The 26,912-nt window shown below is 49.7% G+C and overlaps 2 protein-coding genes across 4 annotated transcripts in view; both read right to left on the bottom strand.

The window, feature by feature from the left end:
* TMEM184B (transmembrane protein 184B) overlaps positions 1-26,912 on the bottom strand; it is a 49,733-nt gene that overhangs the window by 22,626 nt on the left and 195 nt on the right. For 2 of the 3 annotated variants that reach the window (XM_053585881.1, XM_053585883.1), the window contains exons 2-3: positions 4,211-4,460; positions 2,564-2,729 (exon numbers count right to left, since the gene is read on the bottom strand). In XM_053585881.1, coding sequence (XP_053441856.1) covers positions 2,564-2,729; positions 4,211-4,402 — 358 coding nt within the window. In that variant the 5' untranslated portion in view covers positions 4,403-4,460. Of the gene's footprint in view, positions 1-2,563; positions 2,730-4,210; positions 4,461-7,552; positions 7,628-26,912 lie in introns of all 3 variants that reach the window. The other variant, XM_053585882.1, reaches the window with a different exon arrangement.
* LOC128582201 (eukaryotic translation initiation factor 3 subunit I-like) lies at positions 12,413-26,906 on the bottom strand. The gene is made up of 2 exons (XM_053585884.1): positions 26,445-26,906; positions 12,413-14,057 (listed from the first exon to the last, which is right to left on the bottom strand). The coding sequence occupies exon 2, from the start codon at positions 13,699-13,701 to the stop codon at positions 12,841-12,843; it is 861 nt and encodes a 286-aa protein (XP_053441859.1). The 5' UTR covers positions 13,702-14,057; positions 26,445-26,906; the 3' UTR covers positions 12,413-12,840.

The following is a 26,912-nucleotide window of genomic DNA, read 5'->3' as shown; positions in this document are numbered from 1 at the left end:
CTATGCTGTTTGTAAACTCCCTGCCAGAGGCCGGGCCAAGGAGATAATGGCGTTGCTAGGAGATGCGCTCACAGGGCAGCAGACTTCCTGAGAGGACCTTTACTGGGTGGGAGGCAGGTTGGGACAGGCGGGGCCTAAACAAAGAGGCTTCTGGAGTAGGGGTGACCGCCAACCATCTGCTGCTGCCTCTGGGCACAGAACAGGGACAGGGCAGAGGCTCCCCTGGTTGCGTCCCCCAACTTCTGCCATGTACCTCAGTCTTTAGGGCCCAGCCACAACGATATACTACCCTTGCCCCTTGATCTCACAGGAAGAGGCCCCTTGGCAGAGAACAACTTTTTGCTTCTGAAGGAACCAGACAGGCATATGCGAGGCTGGCAGCTGACTGGAGAAGGACTCTCAGTCCCACCCTTCCCCAGGCTCAGCTGTATGGCTCCCCGGGTACCCAGGGGTTTCTGCAGACCCAGCTGATACCAGGAACACTGGATGCCAGAGACCCAGTTAAGCCCTAAACAGGCTCCCACCTGGCCTCAGTATTCTTACCAGGAAGAGGCAGGACAGGACACCAGCCTAGGAGGAGGGAGCCTTGGAATTCTATGAGGCTTCATGTGGAAGAATGGAAGGCACACTTCCTTGTACAAAAGTTATAGAGTAAATAGCTCCCATGTGCCAGGCTCTGTCCAGGCCTGGGCACCCCCATACTGCTCTGGCAGGGCTGGCAGTCTGCTCAGCACGACACAGCGTAAGCAAGGCAATGCAAACCGTGGGAGAGCGGGCAGGCCCCAGGTTGCTGGGAGCAAGGGCAACAGAAAGTGCTTCTCTGAGAGACACTGGAGGACAGATGGGGAGGAACAGAGGGGAAGCCACCCTCAGAGCAAGGGAAGAGATTTCCAGGCCAAGGGGGATGGACACACACCTGATGTGCTCGAGCCAGAAAGGAGGCTGACAGAGGATGGGAAATGGGGAGACATGAAAGCTGGGTGTGTGTGTGTGTGGGGGGGGGGGTGCCTCTATTTCTTCCTATCCCAAATGCATTTCCTGCACCCTGTTAGTCCTAGGGATACACAAGGTTCAACATGGATCAGGAAGAGAGACTCCAGCTGCTTGGGGAATAGGCACAATGCACCCCAATATCCATGAAGCCCAGCCAGGGCAAAGCCCTCCTAGGTCAGGGATGTAGACAACTTCTGGGCATGGCCAGAGCTGCCTGACCTCAGCCTGAGGAAGACCACATCTGGTCACTTTATCCAAAATCATCAGCAAAAAGTACAGAGAAGAGGCAGGAACTACGTGCCCTGAGGGGCATGGGCATCAAAGTGAGGCTCTTGGGCCGAGCATGGTGGTTAATGCCTGTAATCCCAGCACTCTAGGAGGCCGAGGCGGGTGCATTGCCTGAGCTCACAGGTTCAAGACCAGCCTGAGCCAGAGCAAGACCTCGTCTCTTAAAAAAAAAAAAAAAATAGCCATGTGTTGTGGTGGGTGCCTGTAGTCCCAGCTGCTTGGGAGGCTGAGGCAAGAGAATAGGTTAAGCCCAAAGAGTTAGAGATTGCTGTAATCTATGACACCACAGAACTCTACCAGGGGCAAGAAAGTGAGATTCTGTCTCAAAAAAAAAAAAAAAAAAAAAGTGAGGCTCTTGACTCAAGGGACCCCCCCATCCACCTTCCTATTGGACTGCCTAGGCACCCCTGGCCTGCCACCTGTCTTGAAACCTCTGGCCTCTCCCTCCTCATCTACCCTTCACCTAGATCTGTAAAACCCACAATTTCTAATCTTGTCATATTTTTATGAGTCAACAGTTAAAAAGAAAATGTAAATTCTCTGTAGGGCTTGCAGGGCTGTGTATGTCCCTGACCTTGGCTCCCAGTGCAATCCATTCTCTAGCTACTGACTTCTCCTCTGGCCAAGGCTGGTCCCCAACACAGCACCCCCAATGACCTCCCAGCCACACGTGTGCAGATTCCTCTCTCCCTGTCAGAGTAGCTTCCTTGTCATCTCAGGGTGACTGTTTAGGGACCACAGGTCAAGGAAGGCAGAGACGGTGAAGAATGGCCTTGTTGCAACCCAGAGCCTGGTCCGTGGTCAGAGCTCAGCACAGGAGCAGGAGACGTTTCTGCTCCACACACAGAACCAAGTCCCCTGAAAGGAAGTGAGGCCCCTTTTCGGTAACAACGCAAAGCACCTCATGGGACAGAGCTCTGACTGTTAAGACCCATGGGGATGGACCCTGGCTCTACTGCTGCCCCTGCCCTCCCTGGATAAATCCCCACTCAGCTGTACCTGGGGTGACCTGGAGTTTCTCGATACGCACAGACCACTCACTTGCTGCCACCCCTACTTGGAGAGGCCAGATTGGGAAACGAGACATAAGTGGAGGGCCTGCTGCCAGGTACCTGTAAGGGGAGTCTCCCCTACACTGTCACTGGTCGATTTGGGACAGAAACCCTGCGGGGGTAAAGAAGTGAGGGCTGGGTCAAGACCAGTCATCCTGTGGCTGGCAGGGCCGGCGTGGAGGAGCGTGGCTGGGGCTCCCAGCCCTCCCCCACACCCCAGGCGTCCTCACCCTCGTAGCAGTCACGCACGGTGCCGAAGTACACGTAGTACTGGTCGTTGGTGAAGAAGAGCAGGCTGAGCCAGGAGTCGAAGGCGTAGATGGGCACGATGAAGAGGATGCGCACGATGTAGCGCTGCTCGTTGGGGCAGCTGTAGCAGCGCAGGTGCATGTAGATCTGGGGGCAGAGGGCACGTCAGCCAGGCCTCCCGTGTGCGGGAGGGGCAGCCTGGCCAGGGGACATGGGCACGTGCGGACTCCTAGCTCTGCCACTCACTGGTCTGGCACCTGACTCGAGGCACTCGCCCTGAGCCTCAGAACCTGCTTTGTGAGATGCCGGTGGGGAACCCTGCGTCCAAGGCTATAGTGAGACTCAGACCACCATGTCACACAAAGCCCATGGAGCACACGTGTGGTGCCCAAAGGGCCTCCTTACAGATGCTGTGGTGGTGAGCCCACACCTCTAGACCAGTGGTCAAGGACAAGCCTGGAATCCAGTTTAACAAGCTCGCCAGGAAGTCACGTACAGGTGGCTCTGCCTCGACAGCCCACCGTCCCCTTTGCCCTTCTGGGCAGAGGGTCTAAAGCGGCAGGATGGAGGTAAGGCACACCCACCTGGGTTGTAGCCCGCCCTGCCCTGTCCCCTAACTTATAGTGCAGGGGTGAGAGAGCTGGGGGCCCCCTTCTGAGGGAGGTGGACGCACTTCCTGGCTGAGTGGCAGCCGTGATGTCCTCATGCTGGACCTTCCAGTGTGTCAAACAGAGGCAGCACCACCTGCCTCACCCTGAAGTTAGGAGAATGAAGTATGACTTTCAGAAAACGGGGGTAAAAAATAGGAGTTATACACAAAGGCCAAGAGCTGTTCTAGAATAGTCCTCAGTCCCAGTAGCCCGTGTGTCCTGTCCCAGGTCTCATGACATCACACTTGGCCCAGCTGAGCCCCAGGCCAGGGAGGAAAAGAACAAAATATTCTCCATCTGCTATGAGCTGACCGCCTTGGGCACAAGTGGGTTCTGAAAAGGATGGGACATGGGGTAGCGGAGCTGAGTGGGGGACCTGAGCAGACACACCCAGCCCTTCTTCACTGATCACCTGCAACCTTCCTTTTTGGGCCACTAAGCCTGTCTTAGCCCACACCCAGACCCTGCTGAGGCTGTGAGATAACAGGTTTGGACAGGAAACTTGACTTCCGCCCTAGCTCTGCCATCAACTTACAAGTGACCAAGCCAGCTCTTTCCCTCCTCCCCCTCTGCCTCTCAGTTTTCCATCTGCAAAGGGGGCCCTGCCACCCATGTGCTCCTATAGTTCCTGGCTCCCTGGAGCTTAGGCTGGAATGAGATTAATTCTGACCAATCCTAAGGGAGCAGAAGAGACTAGTGTCGTCTCTGGATTGAGGTGTCTTCCTCACATTCACTGCTCCCAGTTGTCAGAGGGAGGATGCCTTGAAGCTGCACTATGCTGGGGCCGTACAGCAGCACCTGACCTGCTCTGGGCCAAGTTGGGATATGCACAAGAGATCAACTTCTATTGGGTGGTGCCTCTGAAAATGCAGGGTTTATCTGTTACTGTAGCACAGCCTGGCCAAGCCTAATAACTCTGTTGGACTAGAAACCACTCAGGATCCTTCTAGAAGCCCCTCTCCGCCAAGGCCTGGGTACCTGGTGGCAGGTGATAAGCAAGGCGGTCCAAACAAAGAAGCCAGAGATGGCCTGAGCAGCGGTCGTCATCAGAAACACAGGCTGCTCCATGGCGGTGGGGCTGCCCTCAGGGATCGCAGAGACGCTGGGTGAAGCGGCTGTGGTTGTGGGCGACGCTGGATCCGGGGCCAGCGCGGCCCCCCTCACTGTCATGGTGCCCAGCAGCAGGAGGCTCCCTGAGAGAAAGGGTCACAGGAAGTGACAAGCCAGCCTAGAGAAAAGAAATACAAAGTTACTCTACTCCCCAGGCGCATGGCAGCATTTGAAAGAATCTTCCAGGTCTCTACATCCAAGTCTGACCAAGTTTCACCTCGATCCCAGACATCACCCTGGTCCCAGCCACCTTCGTCTCTCCCCAGGTAGTTTCTCGTTCCTCCCAGGACCAGACCCCTGACCAGTCTCCACTCAGTACTCTTGTGACCCTCCCAAGACCTTTGCCATCCAGGCCCCTCCTCTGCTCAAAACCCTCCAACAGCTCCTAGCTCCTTTGGAGTAAAAGCTCATGTCCTTTCAGTGGCCACACAGCGCGGCCTCTCTGAACATCTCAGCTCCTTCAATGCTCAGACACGTGGGCCTCTCTGGTGTTCCTTGAACCCACCAAGCCCAGCCTCCAGAACTGGGAGGAATAACCCATTGGTTTCTGATATTTTGTTACAGCAGCTCAAAGGGGGAAAGACAGGAGACTTGGCTGTTCCCTCTACCCACAGCTCTGACAGAGTGCACTGTTCAGCACAGCCACCTGCTGGCAGGCTGATCAATGTCATCCAGCAAACAATTCTGCCCAAATCACCAACTCTGCCAATAACTTGCAATGCAACCAGTATCTACGTTTGCCAAAATTGCAAATTGCAGAGATGGGCAGTATGGAAGGAGCCCAGCTGGGGCTCAATTATCGGCTCTACCACCAATGCCACCACCAGCCGGCCATGTGCCCTGGTGTGGATGCCCTGGATCCCACAAGCTTTCTGCTCCCTGCCCCCAGAAAATGGACAAACCCCAAACCTGACCTCTTGGCCTAAACCCTGAAGTCAGCCCAGATGACTCTCATGGTCCCTCCTAAGTCTTCAAGGTCATATCAAGCCAGAGCATAGTGACACTGATGGGAGGTTTCCCTGGGCCTACCCAGGGTATAGCCTGATCCCACAAGGAAGAGGCTCCTTTGCCCACTGCCTATCCCCACCACCCCATGTCCCAGCTCCCCGTGAGCAGCCCAGCAGCCCCTGCCAACATCTACACCATTTCAGCTCCTAACCACAAATACATTCCCTAGGAGAGCCCTTCATGCTTCTATTTCCTACATATAAACGATCTCTAATACCCCGACGAAGAGATGAACCTAAAAACTCAAAAATGGAGAACATATCTATATAAAGAAACTCAAAAATGGAGGTGTCTATATAAAGACTGGTGGCAAGCTTTGAAAAAGAGACACAGTGACAAGTCCAAGAATAGCTCCTGTAAGTATGGCTGCAAAATTGAAAACCAGTGCCAGAAATATTTCTTGAAAAGGAAGGTTTGGGTTATAAACCATCATCTTTGTCTATCATCCCAAATTAAATGAATAAACACAGGGAATGGGGGGGGGGTACAAATACTCCTAAATCTTTACCTTTCGAGCAAAGGGTGGGGACATGTCAAAGGCTGTTCTGTTCTTGACTAAAGACAGTGTTGAGGCCCCTGTGCAACTCCCCAGCAGAGGGGCAGCCCCAGGGAACAGACCCTGCCAGCTTCTTCCTGCAGCTCTGCTCACTCACACGCCCAGACCATGCAGCATTCTCAGAGCGCCCTCATGGTCTTTATGTAGGTCGCTTAGTTCACAAGAAATGCACCTAGAGATAGTGGGTGACTTACCCCAACACAGAGCAAGGAATCAAAGCCAGGTCTTACAAACATGTTGTCTCCCCACCTCCCACCAAATGCGGGGACTTGAATGAGCTGTCCCCTCTCCCTGTTCCAGAGCCTCCTAGCAGGACAAAGCTCGTCGTCAGGGAAGCCAATCTGCACAGTGCTACGTACAGCCTGTACATGTTGGGCTGGGGGTGGAGACTGGAGTCTGCCTCTTCATAGTCAGTACGGCACCTACCTGTTAAGCCTCTCTTGCCTGCTCAGGCCCCACAGGCAAGGGAGACACTGGCCTGGCACAGCCTTGAGAAGCAGAGGCAGGGCTGTCTGGTACCTGCCCTTTGCTTCCCTAGAGAAGGGCCTCATGTTACCCCTTTTCCAGTGCAGCCCACGCACCCTGAGGTAGAGGCAGGATGCACCAATGGGGCTCAGAATCCCAGCTGCTCTCACAGGACCCCGTTATTTTCTTAATGGACCAAATGTTAAACTTTTGCCAGGGACATGGCAGAGGGCCCAGAGGGGAAATGCCAGAATTTTTTTTTAAACCGAGTCTCAGTATTGCCCCTACTAGAATACAGTGGCATCATCATAGCTCCCTGCAACCTCCAATTGCTGGGCTCAAGCAATCCTCCTGCCTCAACCTCCCCAGTAGCTAGGACTACAGGCACTCAACCACAATGCCCAGCTAGTTTTTGTAGAGATGGGGTCTTACTATATCACCCAGGCTGGTCTCTAACTCCTGGTCTCAAGTGATCCTCCCATCTAGGCCCCCGAAAGTGTTAGGCAGAATTATCTTTCTAACAAACACATCCTGAGGACACTGGATTTGTGCTGGGCCCTCAGCCTTGCAGCACTCCCATCTCATCCTGGTAACTTCTCTGTGCAACAGGGATAACCTGGAGGCCTCATCACCTCGAACTGCTAAGAGATGAGTGCCCAGCATGAAAGGAGCCTAGGGTGAGCATCAGCTGGCTTGGCCAAAGCTCAGGAGGGGGCCAGGGAAGGCTTCCATGTGGTGGGGCTTTGGGACAGAGTCTCCAAGTGGCATAACCACCCATCAGCTTTGAAGTTTCCCATAGGATTCCCACCAGACTTCACCACCTATGAGTGTGGGTGACTTCTCTCAGAGCCTCAGTTTCTTCATGATAACTAAAAGTCACCATTTTACAACTCCTAATTCAAATAATGAAGTAGATACGGATGATAAAACCAGTAAGTGAAAGGCTGTTGGGGAACTTGGCAATGAATGAATGAGGCAGCTTCCCTAGGCCCAGAGTTAAGATCAACACCACTGAAATGGGGAAGCCAGAAGTCTGGAGCCTCCAGATAAATGCTCATGAAGCCAACAGCACCACCTAGGAAGGACTCTTACCTGAAACATAAACTGAAATCTAAACAAGCCACTAGTACTAGTCACTAAGCCCAGGAGCTAGAGAGGATAGAGAACAGACCAGATGATACCATGAGGAAGCAGCCGCCATCCACAGGTCAAATAATCTGGATCCTCCAACAAATTAATCGCTGTTACGAAGAGGGCTGTAAAGGAATAAGAGACTTAAGGGACACAACTAAACACAACATGTCTGGGTCCTGATACTAACAAACCAATAATTAAAAAACATCTTGGAAATAAGAAAGACAAGAATTCCTATCAATTTCATTACTAATGATGAAGACACGGTGGGTATGCAAAAATTAAATTCCTTAGCAATAGAGGAAGAATAAACTTTTCAACAAATAATGCTGAATCACTGAATATCCAGAAGTAAAAACAAAACAAACGAACAATAAAAACCTTAAATCTTAACCTAAACCTTTGTTCAAAATGGATCACGGATTTTTTTTTTTTTTTTTGAGACAGAGTTTCACTCTGTTGTCCTGGGTGCGGTGTGCTGTAGCGTCATAGCTCACAGCAACGTCAAACTCCTGGATTCTAGTGTTCCCTTGCCTCAGCCTCTCAAATAGCTAGAACTACAGGTACCCGCCACAATACCCAGCTAGTTTTTCTATTTTTAGTATAGACAGGGTCTTGTTCTTGCTCAGGCTGGTCTCAAACTACTGAGCTCCAGCAATCCACCTGTCTCAGCCTCTCAGAGTCCTAGGATTACAGGCATGAACCACTATGCCCAGCTTGGATCACAGATTTAAATATAAAACTATAGAATTTTTAGAACATATAGAAGAAAAAAAATTGAATACTAGGCCTAGGTCAAGTGTTCCTAGTCTCAACACCAAAAGCATGATCCACAAAAGGAAAAAGTGATAAAGTGAACTTCATTCAAGGTATAAACTTTGGTGCTGTGAAAGACACTACTAAGAGGATGAAAAGACAAGCCAGGGAGTTGACGCATTATTTGTAAGACACAGAGCTGGTACGTATCTAGCACCAGGAATATATCAACAATGCTCAAAAAGCACAATGGTTAAAAAAAGAAAGAAAGAAAAAATCCAATCAGAAAATGAGTAAAAGACATAAACAAGTATTTCACTGAAGAACAGATATAGGGGCTGGACTTGGTGGCCTTCACTGGGAGGCCAAGGTGGGAAGATTGCTTGAGGTCAGGAGTTCTAGACCAGCCTGGGCAACATAGCAAGACTCCTAAAAAAAAAAAATAAGAAGAAGAAAAATTAGCCAGGCATGGTGGTGTGCATCTGTAGTCCCAGCCACTGGGGAGGCTAAAGCAAAAGCATCACTTGAGCCCAGAAGTTAAAGGCTCCAGTGAGCTATCTCGCTGCCACTGCATTCTAGCCTGGGTGATAGAGTCAGACCCCAGTCTCTTAAAAAAAGAAAAAGAACAGACACATGGCAAACAAGGACAGTTTAGAGGCTGGCAGAGGGCAGTGACAATGAGGAGGGTGTATAAATTTAAAGGGCAACAAGGGAGCTCCTTCCAGGTGATGAAATAGTTTTTATATTCATAATGGTGGGAGTTACATAGATCTACAACTGAAAAAAATTACATAAAACTACTTGCACATTTGTGGGGGGGTATGGTGGCTTACGCCTTTAATCCTAGCACTCTGGAAGGCCAAGGGTGGATTGTTTGAGCTCAGGAGTTCAAGACCAGCCTGAGTAAGAGTGAGACCCCATCTCTACTAAAAATAGAAAAGAACTAGCTGGGTGTTGTAGTGGGCACCTGTAGTCCCAGCTACTTGGGAAGCTGAGACAAGAGGACTGCTCAAGCCCAGGAGTTTGAGATTTCTGTGAGCTATGATGATGCCATGACACTCTACTCAGGGCAACAGAGTGAGACTCTGTCTCAACAAAACAACAACAAAAAAAAAAAACAAAAAACAAAACACCTATATACATACTCCTCAAAATAGTAAAAACTCAGTAAGGTCTGTACTCCAGTAATAGTACTGCACTAATGTCCATTTCCTGGCTTTGACATTATACTACAGCTAGACAGAAAGTTACCACTGGTGGAGGCTGGATGAAGAGCACACAGGACTATTTTTTTTAAAACTTCTTGTAAGTCTACAATTATTTCAAAATAGGAAGTTTTAAGTATTTATCAAGTAGAGACACACACTGAAGTATTTCAGGGTGAAAAAATAACATGTCAGGGATATACTGTTTAAAAAGGGGAGAGGGCTCGGCGCCTGTGGCTCAAGCGGCTAAGGCGCCAGCCACATACACCTGAGCTGGCAGGTTCAAATCCAGCCTGGGCCCACCAAACAACAATGACGGCTATAACCAAAACATACCCAGGCGTTGTGGCAGGCGCCTGTAGTCCCAGCTACTTGGGAGGCAGAGGCAGGAGAATCGCTTGAGCCCAGGAGTTGGAGGTTGCTGTGAGCTGTGATGCCACGGCACTCTACCCAGGGCAAAAGCTTGTCTCAAAAAATAAAATAAAATAAAATAATAAAAAGGGGAGAGGAAGACAGGCATGGTGGCTTACGCCTGTAATCCTAGCATTCTGGGAGGCCTAGGCAGGTGGATTGCCCTGAACTCACAGATTCGAGACCAGCCTGAGCATGAGCGAGACCCCACCTCTAAACAATCCAGACCTTGCCTTTAAAAAAAATATCTGGGAAAACTGCTTCCACTGCCACAGGATTATATTACCAAACAGTATGTCTGCCACTGATTTAAAAGAAAACAACAAAAAAACTCTCTCATATCTGAACTCCTGAAAAACTATGTAAGAGAATTTTCTAATCTGTTAAAAAAATTTCCAAAGCATGTGAGTGGGTTTTAGACTCATCTGTTAAGAACTTTAAAACTAAAATACCTTCTATTTTGTTTACAGAAACATGATTGGCACCAGAGAGAATGGAAATATACTAGCGAAATTTCAACAAATCCTTTGCATACTCAGTGGACAGGACAGAAAAATGAGTAACCCAATTTAGAAAGGAAGCCAGTGATGCATCTGTTCTGCGTGCACCTTCACATCCCGGATGGAGATCTTTTGCGGGGAGGGGAGCCATTAACACCCGGTATCTAAACAAACTGAACATAGAGCCAGACCTTCCAAACGCTGTCTCGCAGAACATTAAAGCACACTGTCCAAAAATAACCAAGCCTATGAAGCCAGAAGGTTTTTGTATCATCAACAAAGTAAAACATTTTGTAAATTATGACATCTTTAGCTTGTCCTTTGGTTTATATTTTGGAGCAGGTTTTATGATGTATACAGGAAAACAGTGAGGTAGTCATGTACATACTCCTGTGTGTATACTCCATCACTATACATCAGTAGCCTTATACTGGGGCGCATGCTCAAAGAAGTGTTGTGGGTTCTTTTACTGAGAAGGACATGTGATCAAAGTAAGTTTAGAGAGCAGTGTTGTGGTGAAGGGCAAAGGCCAAAGGCTTCAGAATGGGGCCTGATGCCACTCCCCCTTTCTTTGCCTCTCTGTCCTTATTCTTCCCACACCCCCAGGTTCTCTCAGTTCTAGACAGCAAATCAGACAGAAAGCAAAGTCAAGCATTGCCCCTCAACCCCACAGCCCACAGGCCAGCAAGGACTACAGTCATTCCTACCCGCCTCCTGCAAAGAAGCCAGGCCATGCAGGCAGCACTTTGTCCCAGGCTCTGAGTCAGGAAACTGAGCTGGAATCTCAGTGCCATCACCCGAGCTGGGTCTAGAACAGATGACTAGAAGCACCAGGTGGCTCTGTCCCAGGGTCAAGGCCTTTGGGCAAATGAGTTTAGGAATTCAGAATTTTTCATATTTTAGAAAGGATTATGCTGCTAAATATGGCGTGACACCCTAGGTCGGGTATGGGCTGTACCCCACAAGCAAACACATAATATTTCATAGGGAAATGTATGGCTAGTCACCCTAGGTGAGATATTTTTAAAGACCATAATTAGTCTCTCACCAATTCAGGTCACATTTTTCCCACGAAATTAGTCTGCTGCAGATGTAGGAAGAAGCTTTGGGATTTCCAAGTGTTCTGATTTCAGCAGAGAAAGGAACTTTGGCCTGGATTGGACTGCTCCCCAGAATTGCAAGAAGGCAGGAGCCTGAAGAAGCAAGCCTCTGTGTGGTTTATTTTTGTGCTTATTTTCAAACATGACAATATCCCTCCTTCCAGCCTGAAATCCATTCAGAACATGTCAGGAGCCGACTGTCAGACACACACTCTTGCTTGCCCCCACACAGCCTGACCTCCATTCTCTTCTGACTGATCCCCCTTCTGGAGACACCCTCCTTTTCAAACAAGCTATGAAGCTATAGCTATGTGTAATCACTGAACGCCACTACCTGCCCTGGAACTTAAGCATTTCAGAGAACGTCACACCATTTCACCCAAATTTTATCCTGACTCATTTTTTTTTTTTTTTTTTTTTTTTCAGTTTTTGGCTGGGGCTGGGTTTGAACCTACCACCTCCAGCATATGGGGCTGGCACCCTACTCCTTTGAGCCACAGGCACTGCCCTGTCCTGAATCATTTTTAACTTCATGTTCAAGGAACACCTTACTTTTGCCACCCTCCCATCATAGATTTTATTATGTCCCATGTGGTGGACGCCCCTAAGAGGTCCACATCCTAACTCCCCAAATTTATGAATATGTTACCTTTATGTGGTGGCAAAGGGACTTTGAGGAAGTGATTAAATTATCTTGAGAGAGATTATCCTGGTGACATGGGGGGGCCCTTACAAAGACGGCAGCGTGACAACTGAAACAGAGAGAAGAGAGAGTGGGAGACACTATGCGGCTGGCTCTGAAGATGAGAGGAAGGGGCCACGAGGCAAAGGATGCAGGTGGCGTTTAGAAGCTGGAAACAGCCAGGGAACAGATTCTCCCCCAGAGCCTCCAGAAGGAACACAGCCCTGCTGACTCCTCGATTTTAGCCCAGTGAAATACACTTTGGACTTCTGACCTCCAAAACTGTAAGATAATCAATTTGTGTTTTAAGTCGCTAAGTTTCTGATAATTTCTTTCTTTTTTTTTTTTTTTTATTGAGACAGAGTCTCATTATGTTGTCACAGCTCACAGCAACCTCTAACTCTTGGACTTAAGGCAATTCTCTTGCCTCAGCCTCCCAAGTAGCTGGGACTACAGGCACCCACCACAACGCTCGGCTATTTTTTTTTTATTTATTACCAAATTTATTTATTTCTCAGAGTCCAAAACTTTCTGTGAGCAGCCACCCTGGCCTAGATGGAGATCCAACTTCTTACGCCTCAAACTCAAACTCGAAGTACTGTGAGTCAAAGTAGTGGATGCGACGTAACCACCTTCTCCACTGCTGCTGTAGCTCTTGCCATCAGGATGGAAGGCAACACTTCAGATAGGTCCAAAGTGACCTTTGAATCTTCCAAACTCTTCTTCAAAGGCTAAATGGAAGAATCTGGCCTCAAACTTGCCAATCCTAGTGGAGGTTGTGGTTACATCCATGTCTTCCTGACCACCACCCGGCACCACGTGGTCATACTTGGGGGAGAGAGCAGCAGAGTTGACAGGATGTTCTGTCCAGAAGGTCTTCTGATGTTCAAGGGTCGTTGAGTCAAATAGCTTGGCTGTGTTGTCCTTGGATGCAGTGACAAACATGGTCCTGTCCCTGGATAACTGGATGTCATTGATCTGCCGGGAGTGCTCCTTAACATTCACCAATACCTCTCCAGACTTGGCACTATACTGGTTGAGCTCTCCACTCTCATGGCCGGCAATGATGCATTCCCCTAGGGGTCCCCAAACAGCACTGGTGATTTTGGAGTCATTGCAAGGGATCTTCATGGAGGGCTCATTGTTGTTAATCTGGCTTGGATCCCGCAGGTCAAAGAAGCTCACAAAGCACTGGTGGCCCATGTCTGTGGAGAACATGATGATGTTGCCCCCAAAGTCACAACCACAGGTCTGGACAGCTGAATTGGTCTTGAGTAGGGCCAGTTGCTTGCCTGTTTCACAGTCCCAGAGACGACAGCTGTTGTCAGCTGAGCCAGTGAGGACATGCGTGGTATCCCAGTCAGCATCCACACACCACACGGCTCCAGTATGCCCCATATAGGTTCCCAGCCTCTCACCATTTGCAGAGTACCATACATTGATGATAGGGTTTTTGGCCATGGTGAAGAGGAGGTCTCCCTCGCGATTATACTTAATCTGCGTAATGGACTGCTCATGGCCCTGAAGCAGGATCGGCTTCATTTTGGCAGTGAGGCTGAGCTCGGTTATTTTTTTGTTGCAGTTGCCATTGTTGTTTAGCTGGCCCAGGCTGGGTTCGAACCCGCACACCCATGGTATATGTGGCTGGCACCGTAACCACTGTGCTACGGGTGCCAAGCCAGTTTCTGATGATTTCTTACATTACCAAACAGCCTGCAGATGAGGAGAGACCTGGAGGGCGGAGGTCATTTGCCCACAGACAGCTGTCAAACAAGTCCTCCTACCAATGCTGCCATGCTATCAAATCCAAAGTCCTCCCAAGAGCCATGAAAGAGCCCGGGGCTAGCTTTGTGTCCGTGGGCCAGTTACAGAACTGCTCCTTTCCTCAGCTTCCTCATCTGTAAAATGGGGATACAGACACACCTACTCAGCAAGGGCTGTAAAGTAACAAGGGAAAGCTCTGAGCAGGGCGCCTGGTACTATGTAACGTCTCCCATTATCATCACTCTCTCACTTCTGTCATTTCATCCTTCAGTCAGGCTGGGAGTTCATGTTCCCAACAGTCTCAGAGAGCCAGGCCAGTCCCATGTCTGGTTGTCTGCTCACTTTCAGACCTTCTGAGGTCACATTTTCATTCATTAGTTTCAGATCCAAACCCTTTTGTGCTGCAGCCATGAAATGCTCAGGCAGGCAGGCACCTGCCACCCACAGGCCGAGCTAAATTCGCAACACGATCTCTGGAATATTAATGCAACCTGGGAGTTGTTTGTTTTTTTTTTTATTTAACATATACAGAGAAACTTGAGAGGTGGGATTTGACTTGAGCACCATTCACATGAATTGACCACTGTGCTTTGCTTCAGCTGCCCGGGAACAGCAATGAGCCCTCCTGCCTCGGGAGGCTATCTGGTCTGCCAGCTTCTGGCCCTTCTCCAGAGGGGATTAGAGGGAAAGAGTGGCCAGTGGCTGGGCAGTTCTGCCTGCTGAGCCCTTGGAAAAAGCGCCAAATGCCCTCATGGGGATAAGGGTCCACATCTGTCTGTCCCACTCTCCTCCAGTCTACACAAGCAAGTTGAGGCCCCTCTAGCAGCCCCATATTTCTGTCTCTTCTTCTGGAGCTAAGTTCCCATGAATCTCTCAACCAGGAGAAAAAATTACCTAAGCATGCACCTGTCACTTGGGCAGGGTGCAAAAATAAAGGACAGTAACAAAAAACTCACAGATCCTCCAGAGAGGGCTTACTCCATTCAGCCTTGTAATTAGGTCTTTTTCTTTACTATACATACCAGTCCTAATTTTGATCATCTCAGTTTTATCTCAAATTGAGAAGAAATGGACCAACACTCAGCTTCATTAACTGGGCTTTTGAACACCTTTCCGGCCTGCTGAAATCCTAACTGGCACTAAGCAAACGGGTCCCCTACAGATGCCAGAATCCTGAAACGCACCAATCTTATTGCCCTGTGAGAGGAGGTTGTCTAAACTAAGACCCCTACACCTGCCCCATCCCCTGAAACCCTGCCAACAAGAAGCCTGGCTCCAGCCCAGGATGCCCCCAACCTGTATTTCATTCACACAAACACCTATTGACTCGGGCGAGGTAGCATCACATTCTGGGTGCACAGCCAGCAACAAGCACAGATGTCCTTGTTTGCGCTCCCCCAAACAAGGACATATTTCACAGCAGAAGAGGCCAGACACAACCCAAATGCTTGTCCACTGGAGAAGGGATAAATAAATAGTGATATATTCAAACAGGAGACTCCTACGCAGGAGAGAAAAAGAGGAAAAGACCACAACAGGCGACCTGGATGATCTCGCTGATGATCTCTGCCTTCTGTGTGCTCACATTCCCGGACGCTTACACCCTGGCAAACTAACTAAAAGTGCTGAGGTGAGCAGTGGTCATCTTGGGAGACCTCAGTGAGCCATGTGGGGTGCAGGGATGGTTGTGCACCTTGATTGGGCAAATTACACAGGTATGGACAGATGTAAAAATCCACCAAGCTGTACATCTAAGATTTGTTATGAGTTAAATAACTATACAAAGTTTTAAAATATAATCTATATATAACATTAAGCACTTTCTATGTGCAAAGTCCAAAGGATATCTCTGACCCTTTAAGAGCTTACAGTCTAGTGCAGAAGAAAATCCACTTGAATAATAAAGTTGTCCGTGGCCAGTGGGACAAGTAATGAGACTAGGTGGAGTATCGGTATTGGGTGGTGCCTGTGGCTCGGTGGGTAGGGCGCCGGCGCCATATACTGAGGATGGCGAGTTCGAACCCGGCCCCGGCCAAACTGCACTAAAAAAAAAGTCGGGCATTGTGGTGGGCGCCTGTAGTCCCAGCTACTCGGGAGGCTGAGGCAAGAGAATCACCTAAGCCCAGGAGTTGGAGGTTGCTGTGAGCTGTGTGACGGCACAGCACTCTACTGAAGGCAAGAAAGTGAGACTCTGTCTCTAAAAAAAAAAAAAGAGTATCAGTATTACATGTGACCTGGGATATATAGCAGAATAAACTACTTAAATGCAGGAGTAGAGGTAACTGTGTCCAAATCCCACCACTGATGTCTGGCCTGCACCAGGTATATGCTCTGCTTCCTCACCTGTAAACAGGGAATCACAGTAGCTATGTATCCTGAGTTCTTGAGGATGCAAGAAAACAATCTGCACCAGGCACTCAGAGCAGGGCCTTGGCCTCCCCAAATTCCAATCCCACCATGTCCTATTCCTGCTTCTCAGCCAGGCCCACCCATGCCAGGCACATTCACAGCTATCAGACAGGCCTTGGCCACCACAACTTCCAATTCCACCATGAAGAGGGTGGCTACTCATCCACTCACTTAGCGAACATCTAACAAATCAGTGGCTTGGAGTGATACCTGTTCTTCCAAGTCACCCTGGGTAGAGTGCCATAGCATCACAGCTCACAGCAACCTCCAACTCCTGGCTTAAGCGATTCTCTTGCCTTAGCCTCCCAAGTAGCAGGGACTACAGGCGCCTGCCACAACGCCCAGCTATTTTTTGGTTGTAGCTATCATTGTTGTTTGGCAGCCCCCAGCTGGGTTCAAACCCGCCTGCTCTGGTGTATGTGGCTGGCACCTTAGCTGCTGAGCTACAGGCACTGAGCCAATGCACCCATCTTGTCCTAGTGCTAGGATTACAGGCATGAGCCACTATACCTGGCTTAAGTGTGCAATTTTTGATTAGCCCTCTGGGGCCCGAGTAAGCCTGGCCATCCTTGAGTGAGTAGCAGAGCCCTGGCCTTCCTATGCTGGGCAAGAGGTGAGGTTATAGGTGCTATGTTATTTAATTAAAAAAAAATTAATTAATAAATACATTCACGTGATTCAGCAATTACAAGGTACATAGGACCTCCAGCCAGTAACTGCCAGTGCCCCCTCCAGAGGCACCATAGTCACCACCTCCTTGTAGATGCCCAAAGATGCTCTGTACACACACAAAGGCACTTGTTATTTCCCTTCACTTTTACACAGACAGCAGGTCTCAGACACCTGCTTCTTTGCTCAGCCACCTACCTTGGCAACTGTCCTGTCTCAGTGTGGGGAGTCTACATCTCATTATTTATAGCCATGTGGTATCCCAAGGTTTGGACCGACCATAATTTGTTCGTGGCTCCCCGCTAACGGGCATTTAGCTTACTTCTGATCTTTTGCTATTTATTACAAACAAGGCAACCGCGACTAACCTTGCAAATAAGTCTTTTTGCACACATGTTAACACATCTGTAGGATAAATTCTTAGAAACGCAGCTGCTGGTGAAAGTGTACAAACATCTGTAATTTCGGAAAATACTGCCAGAGAGGCAGAATACAGTTATTTAAATTGTTCACCAAGAAATAAGCCTCAGAGTTGGGGAAAATACTAACAACATGTCATTTCGAGGTGCCCAGGTGAAGAAATGGAAAAGAAAAGCTATTTTTGGCAAACGGAGCTCTGGGTCAGAAGAGGTGCTGGACCAGGATCAGCCCCATTCACTCAGAGGTCTGGTCCACACAACAGTGTTTCCTCAAGGTAAGAAAAGGCAAGACCCACACAGCTCCTCCCTCACCCCTTCCCAGAGCACTGATGCCCTGGACCCAGGGCAGGTGGAAGGGTGGATGGTGACTGAGTGGCCATTACATCCAGCCATAACTGGCTTCTCTGGGTGAAGGCACCAGTGCACAGTGGAAGAACAGACCCAGCAGGACCAGGTGGAGGCAGAGTGCCTGACAAAGCCGGAGGCTTCCAGTCTAACCACCTCAAATGAGCAGTGGGCACCTCTTGTCGTTTCCCCATGCAAGCTGCAGGAGACACCACAGCTGTGCAAGACATACCCATGCTCCTCGGCGCTCACTCTTAAACAGCTCTGCTCCTGGGTCCTTCTCGGACGTCTTACATAACTCCTGCGCCCAAAGCCATCGCTACCTAAGCATTAAGCCAGCGACTGGTGGAGATGGAGGCAAGTGACGGGAAGGAACACCAAGTGTCAACTGAGGACAGTGGAGCGTATGTGGTGAGCTGGATAGGCCTTCCTCCCACCTCCACAAACCTGGTGTGACTACTGCAAACGACAAATAGAAGAGAAGGTCTTCTACCACTTGGCCAACCAAGGCAGCACTCGAAAGAAAGAGCCCTCGCCAGCCCCGTCTCCCAGCCCCAGCTCTGCTCCCACTGACTGAGACAGCCAGGAACTTCAGTAAATCAAATCGGACTTAAATGTTCTGAGGTTATTGCTCTTAAAATTTTTCTAACTGGCCCGGCGCCCATGGCTCAAGCGGCTAAGGCACCAGGCACATATACCTGAGCTGGGGGGTTCAAATCCAGCCCGGGCCCACCAAACAACAATGACAGCTGCAACCAAAAAATAGCCGGGTGTTTTAGCAGGCGCCTGTAGTCCCAGCTACTTGGGAGGCAGAGGCAGGAGAATCGCTTGAGCCCAGGAGTTGGAGGTTGCCATGAGCTGTGATGTCACAGCACTCTACCCAGGGCGACAGCTTGAGGCTGTGTCAAAAAAGAAAAAAAAATATTTCTAACCAATGTACAGTATATCAACTTTTCCTCATAATGCAAATACGTGTTGTTTTGGTAAACCTAGATCTTCAGACATCCAATCTGTTTAAAGTCATTGACAAACGTGTGTATGCATGTTTCCTCCTCCTGGAGGTGAAGCTGGGCTGCAGTTACCTGCCTGTGTCTCACACCTGTGTGAGTTCAAGGTGGTCTCATTTCCCACAGGCTAACCTCCACACTCCAAGAGCCCCAGCCCACTGCCCCTCCTCCAGGCAGCACTGGCCCCTCAGCCTGCCCCAAGGTACAGCAGACTGCTGCCTCCCAAGTCATAGTGACAGGTGTTGGTGAAGGGGCCTCCTGGGACCCCTCACAGTTTCGAACTAAACCTTCAGTAATGTGCTTCCAAAGTCTAAGCAGCAATTCAACATTCCGGGTTTCCCAGTGAGTCCACAGCTCTCTGGGGGCAAAGCTGTACTGGTGTGGCCACCCAGAGCAGGAAGGGCACAGGACTGGAAACCAGAAAATCTTAGGCAATTCACCTCTCTGAGCCTCAGTCTCTCCATCTATATAGGCTCAGTAATTTCAAGGTTCCAGGGCAGTTGAAAGGCTTAAATGAAACAACATATGTGAAGTGTAGCAGTACATCTGAAAAGTAATTTACAAAGCCCACACAAATCCCAGAGGATATTAATATTAATATAATTAGGCCAGTAATCCTAGCACTCTGGGAGGCTAAGGCAGTGGATTGCTTGACCTCAGGAGTTCGAGACCAATCTGAGCAAAAACAACACCCTGTCTTTAAAAAAAAAAAAATGGCTGGGCTTGTGGCAGGTGCCTACAGTCCTGACTACTCAGGAGGTTGAGGCAAGATAATCACTTGAGCTTAAGAGTTTGAGGTTGCTGTAAGCTATGATGCCACAACACTCTACCAAGGGCAAGAAAGTAAGACTCTGTCTCAAATAATAATGATAACAATAATAATAATAATAAAATTAGTACACCAATATTAACATTCTAATATACACCCCTTCACCAACACCTATCTCTATGACCTGCAGGCCCCCAAATTGAGCACCCATGAGACCCCAGTTCACTACTCATTCTGGATGAAATAAAATCCATAGGTGTGAGAGGCGGTGACTAGGAGGCTCTGCCAGTAGCTATGACAGCACCACAGGGTTAGTTATTTTTCTCTTGAGCTGTTCGGTAAATGATGACCCAGAGGGCTTTGGGGAACAACCCTGCTCAGGGGAGTGGAGGTTCTTAGCCACCACCAGCAGGACAGAGATCCTGCAGGTACAGGGTGTCCACAGAGGTAGGAGCAGGGGAAAAATAAAGATACCAAACTCCACATGTCTGTTGGATAGGGAACGCTGCCTGATCTGAAAATTTCTTTCAGAGTGACAGAGGCAGTAACTTCCAAAGGTCTCACTCCACCCCCTTTGTGGGGGTGGGGAGCAGCCATCCTGAGATTGCCTGTGATCTACAGGTAAAGGGTCCTCAGACCATGGCTTCCCAGCAGGGAGACTGAAGTCTACAGGAGGATCACCAAACATTTTAGGTTGGGAAAGAAGCAACACACATGTGCACATGCCCACACTGTGCACAACACTCCTTCCATCTCAGAGCCACGTGACCTGCTCTACGTCCCCAAATCACACCCTTCCTCATGGGGGCTCACAGCTTTCTCATCTAGGACCTCACCTGAGCCTGTGAGGTGGGCAGAGGGTGTTTGAATAACCCCCACTACAGGAAGTGAAGCTCAGAGAGGGCAAGTGACTCAGTCAAGGTCATCACACTGGTTTCTGACCCAGTCCAGTTGCCACGTTCACCACGGTACCATCCAGGTAAAAGGTCAGAGACCTCATCTTTTCCACAGAGAACTAGAAACAAATGCCTCTGTTTCATTATAGAACTTCTTTGATTCTTTTCTCTTCAAAACTAACTTTTTAACTTCATGGGTAAATGCTTACAATCCGATGAGAAGTAGGATTAGTGTTACTTGCAATCAGGTAACCCTAGGTTATTTTATGTCTAAAAAGAACATCACGGGTGGCGCCCATAGCTCAGTGGTTCAGATGCCAGCCACATACACCAAGCTAGGCAGGTTGGAACCCAGTCTGGGCCTGCTAAATAACAATGACAACTGCAACAAAAAAAAAATGGCCGGGCGTTGTGGTGGGCACCTGTAGTCTCAGCTACTTGGGAGGTTGAGACAAGAGAATCTCTTAAGCCCAAAGAGTTTGAGGTTGCTGTGAGCTGTGACACCACAGCACTCTACCAAGGGCAACATAGTGAGACTGTCTCAAAAAAAAAAAATAAATAAAAATCACTGAAACCTCAACAGTGATTATTTCCTAATCATGAAGTTTGGATAATTTATATTCTTATCCTCTACCTTTCTGTGTCCCAATTTACTACAATCAGCAAGTATTACTTATATATCAGAAAAGCCTATTGTTTTTCAAAGGTATAACACTGAAATCAATATTGCAAAATTTTCGCTAAAAGAAAAATTCACCTAGTTGTATGTGACTTTTTAAAACACAGTGGAGCTGGGAGTGACGCACATTAGGCACAAAGGATTTCTGGGTGGGATCTTCCGCCTCTAGTTTCCACCCAGAGGAGAAGGAAAAGGAGGTGTCTGCCGGGCTTCCTGCCTCCCATCACAGGCCAGAGACTTCTCACACCATCCAAACAGACCCAAGGCTGTTTAAAAGACACCTGGTGATACAAGCTCAGGCCTAACAATCATGTTCTGATCAGTCTTGGCATCTGTCGCTTTTCAAGAATAATTCCAGGGCAGTGCCCATAGCTTAGTGGGTAGGGTACTGGCCACATACCCCCAGGCTGGCAGGTTCGAACTCGGCCCAGGCCAGCTAAAACAATGACAATTGCAACCAAAAAAAAGTAGCCGGTTTTTGTGGCGAGCGCCTGCTACTTGAGAGGCTAAGGCAAGAGAATTGCTTAAGCCCGAGAGTCTGAGGTTGCTGTGAGCTGTGACACCACAGCACTCTACCCAAGGCAACAGCTTAAGACTCTGTCTCAAAAAAAAGAATAATTCCAGCTTTACCCTGAGTGGCCATTCCATGAACCCATCCAACTAGTCAAAAACTATTTCAGCACCTACTGCATGCAAGGCGTCATGCCACACACTGAGTCTTCATTAATCTAAGACTGGAAAAAGTACGAACCAGAAGTCACGTGTCATCCTTCTCCGTTCTGTCCAAGCACAGGGGTTCAAACTATGCCAAAACAAAAGCAGACATGTGAACGAATGCTGTCGGGGCGTGCAGACTAATTTCAGCTTCTTGGCTACCTCTGCATTTAGACTTAGGCATCCAGTCCTTAGGAAAAGCAGAGTCTGAGAACCTCTTAGGAAGGCTGCGGGCTTGGCTGTGCCCTGGTAAGGTACCTCCATGTCACTAGGAAGAGGTGAAAATGATGGGGAGGGGACAATGAGATCTAAACCTTGGGCAACTATTCAATTCCTCTTTCCATAGTCTCCTCCCACTTTACTTCTTCCGCTTTCTGTGCTCTCCAAGGCCAAAAAGATGGTATTCAATGAACATTTATTTCAAGTCCACTAGGTTCTGAGTCCTACTGCCAAACAATTTCTAAATCATGAAATTGCTTGCCACATGCTATTCCCTCTGCTTGGAACCCACTTGCTCTGCCTGTACATGTGAGGGCAGCTTACATGTAACCTCACCAAAGACGCACCTGCCCAGGTGAGAATGACCTGACGCTCCCTCAGAGTCCCTTGGCAATTATAGTTGCAGATGTGTATTTTTCTTTTTTTTTTTTTGTAGAGACAGAATCTCACTTTATCGCCCTCGGTAGAGTGCCGTGGCGTCACACAGCTCACAGCAACCTCCAACTCCTGGGCTTAGGCGATTCCCTTGCCTCAGCCTCCCAAGTAGCTAGGACTATAGGCGCCCGCCACAACGCCCGGCTATTTTTTGGTTGCAGTTTGGCCGGGGCCAGGTTTGAACCTGCCACCCTCAGTATATGGGGCCAGTGCCCTACCCACTGCGCCACAGGCGCCGCCCTGCAGATGTGTTTGATGTCTCTCTCCCCAGCTGGACTCAGCTCATGAGGGCTCAAACACAGTCACAGGCCTAACAGGAGCAAGGCTTCTCTCCCTAGGTCACCAGGACTGCTCCACTCACTACCTCCCTGTCTCTCCCCTTGTGCTATAGTCCTAGAGACCATCTTTAACCCCTTCCTGAATTCTCAGCCTCCTATCGCAAGGCACCCAATTCAGAAGTCTTCCCCAACTCCTCCCCTCCCATCCTACACCCCATCATCTCCCACACCCTGTCTACCTCGTCCTGAGGTGGACCCCCTTGGCTGTGCTGCATCCCCAAGTGGAGCACATCCAACCACACTACCCTCAGCCCCACAGGGAGGGATGAAATCTCATTTATCATGCTCCGCTGGGACTAGCATGGAGCTGCATCAAATGCTGACCAGCCCGACCGCCCAGCAAAGTAGGTATATAGAGCAGGTAACTCCCCAATGACCTTACAACAAGACCCAGTAGTTGAACCCAGCTTCCCTGGCTCCAATTCCTGCTCTGTCCCCTAACCCCCCTGCCTGTATTTACAGAGCTGATGACTTGTCGGTAGAGATGACAGGTAGCCACCACAGCTCTCAAATGCATTCCAGAGAAGAACGTCAGGCCACACAAGACCTGGAAGAACCAGGAAGAATGTCAGTCCTCAGTGGAGCCATTTCCCGGTCAGTTAGAGAGCAAACATTGTTATAATTGTGGGCTCCAGAGGCTGGCCTGGGCCACCCAGGGTTTTCAAAACCAGAAGGTGCTAGAAGGAGAAGAGAAAGGTGGTAGAGGCTAAAAAAGGTGCCAAGGACTTAGGGAAAGCACACGAGGGAGGCCAGGTCTTCTAGGAGTTATTTGTGGGAAAAAAGGAAGGAGAGTAAAGGATATTACGGCCCGGTGACACATGGCTGAGCACTTCCTTTTTGAAACTTTAAAGGGCTCCCTGTTGACCACACTGGGATCAAGTTCAAACCCCTTAGCAAGGTCTTCCCCCTTAACAGGACTTCCAAAGGTCTTCATAACCCTGGCCCAACATAGCCACATCTGAGAGGCAAGGCATTCCAGGCCTCTACATCCACCCTGAGTTCCCTCTACTAGAAAGCCCTCCTCTTCCTCTAGGGCAGCAGTTCTCAACTTCTGGGTCGAGATCCCTTTTTAACAATGAAAATACATTGCGGCTAAGAACCACTGCTCTAGGGGTTGAGCAGCCCTCATCCTTCAGGGCCAGGAAGACTTCTGGCACACAGAAGGGTCAGCAGGGGAAGAGCATGGGCTTTGAAGTTGGCCTGACTGGTTCAAAGCTCAACTCACCAGCCAGCTGTGTGACCTTAGCACCATTTTAACCTTGGCTGCCTCCTCTGAAAAATGCAGAAGGTGACCCATCTCATTGGGTAGAGAGAGAAAGAAACACAGTAATTCATAAAAGTGCTTTGAACTGTGCCTGGCACACAGTAAATGCTCAATAAACGGGCTCTTGTTCCTATTGTCCTCTCGGCCCCTTTAGGGCCTTCTGTTTCTACCACAACTAGAGCACTGTCTTGCACATATTTGTTACACGTTGGGCTCCATCAACCAACCACGACCTTTGAGAGGGCATGACCCATGGCTCTGGCCTCTCTCCCCTGCCGCCGGGCACAGTGCAGGGCAGCAGGGAGTCTTCAGTAAGTGCTTACTGCCTGCCAGCACCTTGGGCTGGAGGTCCCAGGGCAGACCCCACACAGAGCTCTCCCAAGGCCCAGCTGCTGGCCTCCCAGAACTCACACACCAAATCCCCCTTCTAAAGGCCCAAAGCTTTCGAGCATGCATTTGCTGTGACTCCTTTTCAAAACAATAAAGGGCTGTACCCTGCCTTGCTGAGGCTGTTTCCACTCCAGGGAATTTACAGAGAGAAATGAGCACAGCAGGGACTGGAAATAGCACTGAGCCCCTCTCCGGGAGAGGGCTGAGCAGGCCAGCCAGAAATCAGGAGCAAAACCTCAAAAGAGTGGGAGAAAACAGCCCTCCAGACAGAAGTCCAAGCTCACAGAACTCAGCCAACACAAGTGAACTAGGACAAGTGGATCACTCACACCCGTATTGCCTCGATGCTCTCCTTTCTCCCCAGTGGGAGAGATTTAGAAGGTGCTCCTTGCACGACCAGAACAACTTGCAAGTCATCCAGAATCCTGAGGACACAAAGGCACCCCACGGCTTTTAGGGGAATTCTCAGTGCCTTCACCCGTGCTGGCTACCAGGGCCTTGTATCTGGATTGGGGTCCCTAACAATGTCCATTTCCTCAGCAGACTGGGAGCCCTTAGAAGCCAGACACAAGGTCCCATTTATCTTCAGACTTCTGTGTCCCTAGCATGGTGCCCGGCACACAGTAAATGCTCAATAAGTTACAAGGCAAGAAAATGTGGCAGCAAGAGAGAGGTCCTGGTTTAAGAATGACTCCATCCAAGCCAGGCATGGTGGCTCACACCTGTAATCCTAGCACTTGGGAAGCCGATGTGAGCGGATTGCCTGAGCTTAAAGGTTCAAGACCAGCCTGAGCCAGAGCAAGACCCGGTCTCAAAAAAATGTGAGGGTACTGTGGTGGGTGCCTGTAGTCCCAACTACTTGGGAGGCTGAGGCAAGAGAATCGCTTAAGACCAAGAGTTTGAGGTTGCTGTGAGCTGTGACGCCACGGCACTATACCGAGGGCAACATAATGAGCCTCTGTCTCCAAAAAAAGAATGACTCCATCTAGGCCTACCATGTATCCTGCACAAGCAAGTCACGAGTTTCCTCTGGCCCTGCTCATCTGCAAATAGGGATAACACAGCTGCCTTGAGAACTACCTGGGAAAATACATGTGGAAAGCACAAAAGCCTCAGACAAACATCAGCCGGCCTTCAAACTTCAACTCAGTTGTCTTCTTTCACTGAAGTCTTTTCTGCTGGCCACATTACCCCACTCCCTACCCCAGCACAAAACCCATCTCCACTCCTTCTGTTCTTTTGTCTTATATTCTTCACATCAATATGATCACTTGTTTCCAAATCTGATTCCCCCACAGCCTGAGAGCTCCCTGAAGCCTGGGGCACCATGTGTTTGTGTCCAAGTGAGCACACAGGCCTGGCTGCTAGGGCTTTCCCATCCCACAGCCGTAGGTCCCAACTTAGACACTCCAGTGCCTAGGAGGCCCACCACATACGATGAAAGGCAGGTGGGAAAGGACACAGCAAACATAACCTGTCAAGGAAGTCACACCTCTGAGACCTGTGCTTCCTCAGCAGGTGCAGGTGAGCTTGTTTTCCTGACTGGCTCCACAATGTACAGGCCTCCAGGGCACAGATTGCTGCTTCTTTCCTTACAAAGGCACCCAGCAGTCAGATAAATAATACATGGCCTTCACCTGATACTGCCTCGTATCAGGCAGGCAAACACCTGCTTTGCCCCAAGATGCCCTGGAAGAGGGCGAGGAGTGAAATATCTGGCCTTAGACAGGCTCACCCCCAGAGGGGATATGGACTGGAAACCCATGCCCAGCCCCCAGCCTCACTGCCTTGCCATAGCCTGGAACAACTCGCACCTAGATACAAGTAGATCCAAGCAAGGTACCCAGCTAGGAAAAGTAAAACCTACAGAAAGGTTACACACACTAACAACCAGTCTCTACGGTCCCTCTGGAGGCAAACACCCTTGGAGCCCCAGGTTCCAGGACTTTTCCCTCTAAATACGTTCACCTGTGTGCAAGGCGTGGACACCATTCATGATGCAGCCCCGACCGCCTCCGGCGCCAACCACCCTCGCAGGTCACCGCCACCCGCACAGGGCACGGATGCCGCCACCATGTACTCGGTAGTGCCAGGCGCCAGCACATCCACCCAGGCAGACACAATTCCACTTGCAAAGAGCCAGTCCATCCACCTCCCCTCTCCTCAGCCATCCCCACGGGCAGATCCGATTACACTCCTGGCGCGGCCCCCGCCACGTTGGCATGGAGGGGGAGCGGGCACACCCACGGGCCGGCCAGCGACCCCACAGGGCAAGGAAGGGGCACAGGGCAGGACAGGCGGGGCAAGGGACGCCCCCTCTCTCCTAGGTTGGGCCCTCCCCGCCCGGGGACCGGCGGCCGAAGTGACCCGCGGCGTCCCTCGCTGGGGCCTCTCCAAAACCCAGCAGCCCCCCAGGTCCAGGAGTCTGCAGCCATC

Source organism: Nycticebus coucang, chromosome 3, assembly GCF_027406575.1.
Source record: "Nycticebus coucang isolate mNycCou1 chromosome 3, mNycCou1.pri, whole genome shotgun sequence".
NCBI classification, from domain to species: domain Eukaryota; kingdom Metazoa; phylum Chordata; class Mammalia; order Primates; family Lorisidae; genus Nycticebus; species Nycticebus coucang.
The sequence above is the reverse complement of the archived record's forward strand: the minus strand, read 5'-3'. Positions and strand labels throughout refer to the sequence as shown.